The sequence below is a fragment of the Antrostomus carolinensis genome, unplaced genomic scaffold (genome assembly GCF_000700745.2).
Source record: "Antrostomus carolinensis isolate BGI_N321 unplaced genomic scaffold, ASM70074v2 scaffold55362, whole genome shotgun sequence".
NCBI classification, from domain to species: domain Eukaryota; kingdom Metazoa; phylum Chordata; class Aves; order Caprimulgiformes; family Caprimulgidae; genus Antrostomus; species Antrostomus carolinensis.
This window is the reverse complement of record NW_010302831.1, coordinates 1-11,423: the sequence shown is the minus strand read 5'-3', so window position 1 is coordinate 11,423 and position 11,423 is coordinate 1. Positions and strand designations below refer to the sequence as shown.

Genomic DNA, 11,423 nt, shown 5'->3' with positions numbered 1-11,423 from the left:
TCAGACAAAAGCCACGGTTCTCCCGCCCCGAAAACTCTTAATACAAGTCAGGAACAAACTCTTCTATCTGTTCTTGTTTCAGCAAGCCTTACTTTAACTGTATGTTTTCGAAGTATAAAATACACAAACATTTTTTGCTTAAGCAAAACACAGGCAAGTCCATATTAGTGAAACAAGACAGTCATCTCTTGGCAGGCCTGTCTTCTCTGAGAAGATTTTGTAGGCAATCCTTGTCAGTCGCTGGTTGGTCACACCAGCCTGCCCTCCTGCACAGACTAATACAAGATTTAACCCTACCATATCACATCATGCCCATTCTACCTCCCTTACAAGTTTCTACTTCTCTTACAAGACTCTGCACCCTATGTGGTAGAGAAGCTCATCTTATTTGTTAGAAAGCTCGTTAACTCTTTCCTGATTGTCACAGGGCTTATTCCCAAAATCATAATTCTTTTCCTTGATTATTTAAAGAATGTTGCCACTGTAAAGTTGTCCTCTCCTTGTTCATCCAGCTATGCAGCCGCAGTGAAGAGCTCAGAACAGCCCTTAGCTGTACATCACCAGGACTTCAAGGGACTCATTGCTGGTTCTTAACGCTCTAGAGATGAGCAGTTCCGTGGTGCTTCCCAGGAGATGGTGGAAGAACTTGTGCCCATCTGGGTGCACACAAGGATTTTCATCTTGCGCTATCAAGTGTCATTAGTCCATATCCCAGCACAATCCAAGTAGCATTGGGCCATATATAGCACCAGATTCAGGAGATGCACTTTCCCTATGGATATCTGCGAGATTAAGGCAGTGCCACAGTCAGCACCTAGGTTAACCCTTCAGGGAAAGCAAAGTTAGTTCCCAGTGACTGCCACAAGTATTCAGCAAATGGGGTCTAGGTCTCAGGTACTGTAGCTGCTACTTTCATGTAAATAAATTCTCCTGTTTGCAGAGCATTGTTTCCAGACCAAGTGTTTTAGTATATTTGCTCCATAGTTGATTAATAACCATTTTATATATTCCTAGAAATACCACAAGATTGGTCAGACTATGCTCTTTGGTGGGAGCAAAAAAAATGTTGGCTTCTGAAGACCCACTGGACCCTCGATAAATGCGGGGTGCAGGCAGATGCTAAGCTGTTCTTTACTACCCAGCACAAAATGCTGCGGCTTCGCCTGCCAAACATGAAGACTGTGAGACTGAAAGTCAGCTTCTCTTCTATGGTATTCAAAGCTGTCAGTGACATCTGCAAAATTCTCAGTAAGTAAAGCTAAATCCCCTCTGGCAGCTAAGTTGGAGCATTTTATAAGGTGACTTTGTTTTCATGTGAAGTCCTTACTCATAAAACTGTTTAGCTCAAGGAAAAATTTGACTGAGTTGACCCAAGATCTAAAGACAGATTTGTTTTGAGTTTTAGTATCCAGCACATGCCAGTGGTTCTCAATCTTTGTCATAACTGATGCAAACAGTGTCAGAAATGCGTCCCATGAGCTGCAGGAGTACTGGATAGCCGTAAAGTCCTGTTGATGGTTTTGTGGGAATCCTTGTCCTTCTTTGAGCAGGACTCAGTCCTGCTTATTCTATGCCATTGACTGAGAGCTTGAGCCTATCAGCAATTTTACTGGTGTCAGCTGATTTATCACCTACTTTCACTAGCATTAATGATATTCAACTCGGCCTATTGGTTACATGGATTTATTTCAGAAGGAGCATGTTTTAAATGTTCAGAACTTTTACATGCCCAGACCCATTCAGGTCAGGGCATTCCCAACTTCCCCACACACGCCTATGAACATGGTGCAGCCACTGAGTCCCCAACTCTCTGCTCTTTCCAACAATCTCTCCAAGCAGAGATGAGGTTTTGGAGCATGCCAGACCTGTGTGCCTGTGATCTACAGCGATAAGTTGAGTCAGCAAACAGTCTTCAGAATCCCTTAGTTTTAGAGATTCTTTAATTTAGATTAAAGGCCACTAACACATTCACCTCCAGAAAGAATTTACAACCTCTAATTGACCTCAGTGTAGCTTTCAATTTCATCTTCTAGTGCTGGATTGTGAAAGGGATGGTATGTCTGTATTACATTTAACAGCTCTGATAAAATGATGCCATAATTGTTCAACTGACATTTGGCTGAATTAAAACATTTCTACCCAGATTTTTCTTCCAGATTGAGTCAGTACAGGAACCCTGTAACTTTTCTCATGAGTGAATACTGTCAAAAATGTCTTTGCTTACCTCAGGATAAAAGGGTTTTTCAGAACCAAAGTGCCAGGTTTGCAACTGACAATACTTGTCTGAATCAGTGGTGCATTTATATTTCACATACAAGACAGAATCTTGTATGTGAAATATAAAATTTCTAAGTCAATAATAGAAGGCATGAACTTCAAATACAGTGGTTCCATTTCTGTTACTGCTTATTCGTAAGTCAGACATTTCATTGAGGTTATCATGCTCGAAGGTGATCACAGAGCCATTAGGGAGAAGGAGTTTTTGCCTGGTGTTCTAAAATGCAGTTATGCTTGCTACAAAAGCCGGCTTAAATCCTGTCAAAATTCACTCTCGCAGCCCAAAGTCTTTGGCCTTGTTATTGAATTAGTGGATTTTCTACAGCTACTGCTTTCAACTTGCTAAAAATAAAATTCAGATTGCAACATGGAGCTTCCCCAAATGCTATTATCAACCACAGGCCTTTTTTGGCTGTAAGCTGCTAAATTTCAAATGTTTCGTCTTGCTTCACTTCCTGATTTGCCATTGTAGATATTAGACGGTCAGAAGAACTCTCTTTGTTGAAGCAATCAGAAGATGCACTCAAAAAGAAAAAGAAAAAAGACAAGAACAGCAAAGAACCAGTTACAGAAGATATTTTAAACCTGTGCAACTCTCCAGTGAGTTCTGGATTATCAGGTAATGAAAAACCAGTATGATTTTGTTCTTCTGACTGAAAGTCAAAAAGAGGAAGAAATCCTTTGCTGCATGATTAAAACCAGGGAGATCAGTTTAATGTAGGCTGGTGGTCAGAGAGACACAGTTGACCTGAAATTAGTGACTTCAAGAAGTTAATGAAAACTGCAGTATATCAATATTTTTTCTGTTGTTTTTTAAACGTTTTCCTTTCCATTGATATAAGAAAGGTTGTATCAGAAAACAAGTGATCAGCTGTGGCCCTGCATATAGGATGTGCTGCTGCTCTTTGAAAATGTGAGACCACTATTAAAATATTTAACAATCTTGGCAACCTCTAAGGAAAAGGAGAAATAAAGGCACAACTGAGATAGTTCACAGAAAAAGGAAGAGCACTTCTGTCCCTGCGGTCACTGTGAAAGGACAAGGCCTGCTGTAAACAGCAGAGATAGGAGACTGTCTTGAAAGAAAAGGGTTAATCTTTTATGATGGAAAGTGGTAGACTACCTAAGTCTGAAGGTAGTTTTCCCTGGAATAATACATTCCTCTTTTAACTTGCAGGAGGTCCAGGTTTATATAGTAAAACCATGACACCCATTTATGATCCCATCAGTGGGACACCAGCTTCTTCTACCATCACTTGGTTCAGTGACAGTCCCTTGACTGAGCAGAACTGCAGCATCCTCGCGTTCAGTCATCCCAACTGCTCTCCAGAAACATTAGCAGAGATGTACCAGCCTCGGACTTTAGTTGACAAAGCCAAACTCAATGCAGGGTAAGATGCCTCTCTGTGAGATCCTCGTTAGCTGGCTTAACAAGGGTAGCATTAATTCAGCTTTTAAAGCATAAAGCAGAATTTGAAAACAAACCCCTGATATGTGGCTATTTTGATACATAAAAGCGTGCTTTGCTCTAGTGGGGTTTTCTTTTTTGTTTCAGAAATACTTACTCTTTTTGTTCTTTTTTTTCCTTATTCAGCATTCTTGGTTAGACAGTTTTGGTTTTAAGTGATAAATGATGTAATTGTGCAGGCTCTGGACTAAATTTCGTTGTTAGATGAAGACAAATCCAGTGAAGTAAGTAGCACTGTGGGCACAACTAGAAGACAGTTTGGATAGCAAACTCTAAAGGCTTTAAATGGGCAGTGGATAAATTCAGTAAAGCTCTAATGCGTTACAAATAAGTGACTTGCTGAATTATGCACAAGCAAACAGTGCTTATTGTACACCACAGAAGAATATAGAGCACCAGAGGGTTTAGCAGTGCAGGTGTTGGAGAGGATTGTCTCTCTAGGAGTGAAATACAGATAGTCATTTTTAGATCTGTGGAGCATTTAACAGTGACTTTGATATTTTCATTGGATTTCACTGGAGAACAGAAGTAGCTGCAATTATAAACCAGCAAATACTGAAACGAAAAGCAGGAGTTCTAAATATACAGGGACACTTTTGCCCTGGCTTAAATGAACCTCACCTTTCTGGAGATGGAGAAGAAAGAATCTTATTGGCATAGGTTGCCCCACAACTACTTACTGCTCAGTTTCTGGCATCTACTCTTGATGTTTTGAGTAGTGTTGGAGTAAAAATAGGAAGATTTTAGGTATCATGTTTATACAATGGAAGTTGGAAATCCATATGAGTGTTCCACTTTCTCCAGTTATGTGAATTTTCCCCAGGCTTGCAGGAATTAGAGGTGTTTGTTCCCACCTTTGTTTCCCAAGTACATTGGAGCTCTGCAGGTGTGATAGTTTTTCCTGTACAGATGAATCTGTGGGTTTTTTTCTTCTGCAGCTGGTTAGATTCATCTCGATCACTTATGGAACAAGACATTCTGGAGGACGATCAACTTCTTTTACGCTTTAAATATTACACTTTCTTTGATTTGAATCCAAAAGTAAGAGTTTTGTTTTTATTGCTATTCATTGTTTGCTTGCTTTCATGTCAAGGAGCCGTAGCACCAGGATACCAGATTGTAGGTAGGATTTGTTACAGGCCCATCAGAGATCAAATTCAACTTCTTCCCCTCAGCTAAAGCTGAACTTTTCCCCTCTGGACACTGAATCACCATTCCTCATCTGAAATAAGATCTTAAGTATAAAGATGAGATCTGAAGAGCATCAGAAACAGTATCCAAATCTCCAGAGGGGCTGGTTTACTTTCTGCCTCTCTTTAAATGAGAAAAACTAAGGGGAAAACTAAACCAATAGTATCCTAAATGATGTAAAGGTATAAGCCCTATTTTTTTAAAATGGACTTAAAAATGACATTTGCATTCCACTGTCCTTCAGGGAATATTCTGCTTTTCTGGGCTGAAGCACTCAAGCACTTAAATTTATTTCAATGTAACTGGGAGATTAAATACCTTTGGAAAGTTCAGCAATAGTGTTTAAGTCCCATTTGAAAACAAGACTTAGTCTCCAAAAATCACTTAAATGTCTTTTTCAAGTTGCTTCTCATTTGCCTTTATTTGCACTAAAAGTCAGTCACGGTGGTTGTGTTAAGCCGGTGTTTTTAAGGTTTGGGTGATACATTTAGTGACATTAAAGCACGATCATTGACCAGTGTAAATCAACAAGAGTTCAAATGTGAATTTTAGAGGATTTGGCCCTCACATTGTTATTTTCTGTAAATTCTGTAAAACTGTGGTGGTTTCCCTGGCCAGCAGCCAACACAGCCGTTCGCTCATCTGCCCTGCCCCAGGGGACGGGGGAGAGGATTGGGGGGCAAGGCTAAGGAGGCTTGTAGGGTGAGATAAGAACAGTTTAATAATAGAGAGAAAACTTAAAATAATACTATTAATAATATTAAAATAGTAAAGATAATAATAACAGTAGCAAAATATGCAAGTGAATGACACCCAATGTGACAGTTCACCCCATTCCTGACCAAGCCCGGCCCGTTCCCAGATAACAATCCCGGAGGAGCGACAATCCCGAACCGAAACCGCAATCCCGGGAGAGCCAGAGCCCGAGCGAAAGCCAGAGAGAGCAAGAGAGGGAGAGACCCTCACTAATATACTGGCCATGACGTGATATGATATAGAATATCCCACTGGCATATCCAAATGCCAGTTTAACTTATTAATTTAAATATTCCTCACCCCCTTAGGTCTTGTGCTTGTAGACAGAACACAAAGTCCTTCACTTCCAGCGACACAAATGCAAACACTGGGATGTTGTCAGTGTCTCTCATAACAAATCCCAGCTGAAAGCAGAACACAGCACTAGTCTAGCTACTGAAAAAGAAACCCAGCTCTGTTCCAGCTAAAAACTAGGACAAAAACTCTAATTTCAGGCATCTCAGATAAACAGAAGGGCACTTTCTAGTTCAGGTGGCATGTTTTTGGGTGAGATGTCATCCCCACTAAAATTCAAGTATGTGTTTCAACATCAGTAGCCCAAACATTTCCCTTTGGCCGAGCCAGCCATGGAGCCATAGGATGAAATAACCCAAAACAGCTTCAGGCTACTTACTAGCTTGCCACTACTGGGAGAGGTCACGCTCCAAGGTTTACCCTCCCATCACCTACCTTTCACCAGCTCCAGGGCTTGAATATTTCTGTGAGTCACTTCAGCCTTATTAACCAAGCAGATGATAAGAAATAATCACCATCGAAAAAATGGATAGTGAATTAAAGCAGTTCACAGCAGGATCTGACAATGTCAAGTCAGTGCAAAGATCAGAACCAAAAAAGCCAAGAGCAGAAGAGGGGAAGTGAGGAATAAGAGTTTCTGTCTTTTGGCAGTAGCAAGCTGTTGAATGTCACATTCTTATCAGCTGTGTCATGATATTTTCACTCTAATAGTGTGGTTTCACATTTTGGTTAAGCCTGTCCAAGGCCTACTACCACAAAAGAGGATGTCTTGATCTCCCCTTCTGCTTCAGCCAAGGACTCCTGATTAATTTTCTGTTGGATCAGCAAGCCACTGCGACCCTACACACAATCACATGAGCTAGTGTGAGAGAAGGATGGGAACATACAGCAGGAGAGAGGGGGGGGAGGAAGGAAACAACCTTCATGGCTTCAGCCCAGTGTTAGATCAGCTGCAGCTGATAGTGAATCTGTACCTTGATGGTCATTAATGACGATTGTTGTTCTTTTTTGCTACAGTATGATGCAGTGCGAATAAACCAAATCTATGAACAAGCCCGCTGGGCCATCCTGTTGGAAGAAATTGACTGCACAGAGGAAGAAATGCTGATCTTCGCTGCGTTACAGGCACGTACTTGATCCAGGTTGCAAAACCTGTTTCCTCAAGAGGCAGGTACAAGCTAGGACAAGACTAGGAGAGAGCCCAGGCCAACAGCTCTGCTTGGATTGGGGGTCTGCTGTTTGAGAAACAATAAGCAGCATTCATCAACTAAACCGACTAAATTCAGTAGCAGCAGACCATTATTCAAACTGACACACTCAGTTATGGAACCATTCACTAACGTTGTCTGAAGCAAACCATAGCCAGGATGTAGCTTCGATACCCATCTATTCTGAAGGGGTTTACTACGACATGTTGCTTCACATACCAGCTACCACTCTTTCACATATTCTTCCTCAAAATTTCTCTAATACATCAGTGCACACGTTCACAACAGACGGGAAAAAAGCTACAGCTTTAGGGACGCGACGGAGTACGTATAAATTTAACATAACCTAGCGTGGCTTAGTCCCTAACTGTAAGTAATAAGGAACAAATGTTTATTAATAATAAATTCCTTCCTCTTAAACGTAAACAGAGCTGCCAAAAAATTCACAGCCTGCCGCTGTGGAACACCACAGAATCTTGCTGCCAAGTTTCCACCTGGCATGGATGGCACTCGCCACTGACAGTAAAACGTTAGCACTGAGTCGGCCTTCCAGAGCAGGGATGATTACACACTGAGGGAATCCAAACACTGGCAATTAAAACAGGAAACTGTTAGCAGTAATTGCACTGGAGATCACAGTGGATGTACCTGTTGCCTTGTGAAGAAACCCGTGGTTCTGCACTGCGGAACTTTACGCAGTTGTGCAAGACCCAGAAGACCCGTTTTCAGACGCTGTGATTGTGCATCGCTGATCGATATATTAACCATTTGATATTTGATGTTTTATTTTAGTATCATATAAGCAAGTTATCGTTATCATCAGAGGCACAAGATTTCCCCTGTGAGTCAGAAGTAGATGAAGTAGAAGCTGCACTTTCTAATCTGGAAGTGACACTGGAAGGTGGAAACGCAAGTAACATTTTGGTATGTCCTTTCTGATCCCAGAACTGCTTTCACTGTGTCAAAGACACTGACTCTGATGAGCCAACCTGGTTCCTGATTTTTTAACAGAGTCAACAGATGATTACAAAGTGCATTTTACTAAAATTATTCCTAATTATTCCTGATAGGAGGACATCACAGACATCCCGAAACTTGCTGATAATCTCAGGCTAGTTAGGTGAGTTATTAAAACTAATAATAAAACATAGAAAACAAAAAGCTTAACCATATGGAGATCTCTTGAGTTTTTCATTCCAATATAATGGTAGATCCTATGGTTATAAATCAACAAATACACAAGATAGGTCTAACTAGCCTAATGCTGTCCTCTTTAAATCTTTCTTTTACTGCTTCTGAGCAAGATCCTTAGCAAATCTTTCTAGCTTTTGGGGTGCTGGGGAAGCTATCCTTACGCTTAATAAAAAAACAGACTCTTTCTATTTCCTATTTCTATTTCCATCACTCATCATCTCTAAACAAGACAGTCTCCAGTTTTTGTTTTCAATCACATTTTACTGGGTTTTGCTATGAAAACTAGAAAAAACTTTCAGCTCTGCATGAGAAGAATTTCTGAAAGCGACCCTGGGGATTTATTTATTTTTTTAAAACAAAAGAAACAAACAAATTACCCCTTTCTAGCCAAACATGGAGTCTCTTTTTTTTCTAATATCAAAATGAGTTTCTGTGATCCCACGATAAAATCTTGATTTACGGATTATTTAACTGACTGCAGTGGCCTCAACTGTACTGCTTTTTATCACAAAACAGTCTTCGAGTTTTAGAAAGATAAAGATTTCTATTGCACAAACATTTATCACATTCATTCTGTTAACAAATCATATTTGTAGTCAGTGAACTGAAAACTGCACCTGAAGATTTTTAACTGTTGTTAACTGTTAAGAATTGTTAATTATTAATTTCCAATTAGGAATTTTATTTGACATTCGAATAACTAAGGTGGATTAAGATGAAAGGGAATTAAAGCCTTTTAAGTTCTGTCAGTTACTTGCCTCTAACAATGGACTGTTTATTTTTCCCCAGCAGTACAGCAGTTTGCTTTTAAAAGCGTTCAGCAGTTATTTTGCATCATGAAAAATTTCCTATAGACATGAATCACTTTCTAAACCTAAGGCATTGCAGAAACTACAGAAGGTGTAAAAATTTCTTTAAAAGAACAACGACCTTTTGTTACTATAATTATTTGCCTAATTGTAAACCTTAATGCAAAATTCTGCATGTCATGCTGCTGACTCTATTCATATAGGGAACTTTTATTCACAGTATGCACCACATTAGCACACTATGAAATACTACTTCCATGTGGGAGATAATACTGTGGAGAATTACAATATTTTTTTTAAAAAAAAGCATTCAAAAAAGTTTCCAGCAATTTTTTGAGATAGAAAAATAATTTTTTTTAGTCTAAAAAAAATTTACAGTCACTTATTTTTTAAGATTTTTTGTCTGCATGCAATAATTAAAAGCCAAACTATTTAGCAGTTTTGAAAATTTAACTGTTTTGTTTTTTTTTTAATTTAAACATTAAAATCTCCACTTTCTAGAAAGGATTCTAAATTAGGATTTCTGGAAATGCTGTGGAGAAAGCAAGAGGGGGTATAATAAATCACTGTTTTACAGGTAGCTGTATAATCTTTGTACTGTCATAGATTTAAAGGAAATTACTAAATAGACAGTGGATTTTTCTATTATTATTATTATTATTATGTTTTTATTGAACTTCATCAATGACCTTTGTAGTTAGTTGTGAAGTATTTCTCTACAAAAATAGTGCTAATACCTCTGGTTTTGTCTCCTGAAATATACTGAATCCAAGATTTCCCCCCCACATCCCTCGTTGCTTTGTTAGTGTGTTCTTAGTAGATTTAATTACAATTTTTATCTCTTAGAGAGGAGAGGTGGGGTTGGCACAACAATCATGTTTGACTATTAGTATCTGTCAGTTAATTCTCAATTCCAAAAGTACTGAAATTAAATAAAATAATTAAAATTAGGATTATATCCATCTATCTACATGTGTGAGGAGCTGGAATAACACTCCTCTAGTGGAAGAAAATGGTTTCAACTATTACCTTTTCTTGGAGTGCTACAGAACCTCTATAAACTCAGCGAAGGAACAGAATTTTGGTGTGTTAGATGGACTCTACTCCCTTACAATTTAATGAATACAAGTTTTATGGGTGTAGATCTTCTAGAGAAGGAGGTGTGAAAAACTGAAGCTAATTCCAGCACATGTGAACGAACTAGTGAGATACATTAGCATTACTGAGCTCATGTGAAAACCAGCATAGCATCAGTCTTTGTTAGAAGGGAATGGCTTTGATTAGGAATGGAGGGGAAAAAAAAGTAAGAAAAACAACATAGAAGAGAAAGAAAAAAAACCTGAGAGAAATAATAGATGGAATTCAGCTAGAATCTGGGGTAAAAAACAAAACAAAACAAAAAACCCCAAGAGAAATCACAGATGGGATTCAGCCAGGTAAAAACCACATCCATACCCGGGATAGCTTGGGTGTGGTGTTGGTTCCAGGCATTTGCCACCCTCCTCATTGACACGAGTGTGAGTACCCCAAGGGAAGGCACGTGCGAAGCCTCAAAGCAGTCTGAGATCCACAGTCACATTTGTGAGTGACTTACTTAGCAATTTGTACAATTCAATATAGACAAATGGATTTTCTTTTTTTCTTTTAGGCCCAAGAAGCTGTCACTCAAAACTATCAAGTCATACTGGTTTGTCTTTAAGGACACTTCAGTGTCTTATTTTAAAAACAAGGAATCCGCACTGGGAGAACCCATTGAGAAACTAAACCTAAAAGGTAGAATTTTCTCTTCCTTCCTTTCCTTTTTCTATTGCATTTGTGAACTGAATAAATCAAGGAGTCCCCGTGGGTCTCAGGAAGGCAAGCACAGGAGCACTTAGTCGTGGAACTTGTGCAGTTACTGACACCTGAACAAAAAGGATTCAGTAGCTTAATGTGAACCAAGATGATTGGGACCTGACTTGTAAAATGCCACGTACTGCTGATTCACTTCAGGATGAGTCAGAGAGAGAATGTGATCTGTGTGACACTTCTATTTCCAAACATTTTTACTCTGTGTTAAATGGCAGCGCTCCCCTCTGTCCTTGGCCAGTGCAGGCTGGTAGCAGAGGACTCTGGATGATGCAGTGGACAAGAATGCCATAGGCTGCACCTATGTACTGCTGTGCAGGGACAGCTCCAGGGCCTTCTCTGGGCTTCGTTTCATGCATGGGGATTTCCATGGTGTGG

The 11,423-nt window shown here is 39.5% G+C and overlaps 1 protein-coding gene across 1 annotated transcript; it reads left to right on the top strand.

Annotated features, from left to right (window-relative positions):
* Positions 1-633: 633 nt before the first annotated feature.
* On the top strand, positions 634-10,970 carry FERMT1 (FERM domain containing kindlin 1; the record flags this gene model as incomplete). The annotated part of the gene is made up of 9 exons (XM_010163885.2): positions 634-645; positions 1,011-1,248; positions 2,750-2,896; positions 3,455-3,668; positions 4,684-4,786; positions 7,004-7,111; positions 7,987-8,118; positions 8,265-8,314; positions 10,846-10,970. Coding segments are annotated over exons 1-9 (1,129 nt in total), but the record flags the coding sequence as incomplete, so codon positions are not given.
* Positions 10,971-11,423: the final 453 nt, after the last annotated feature.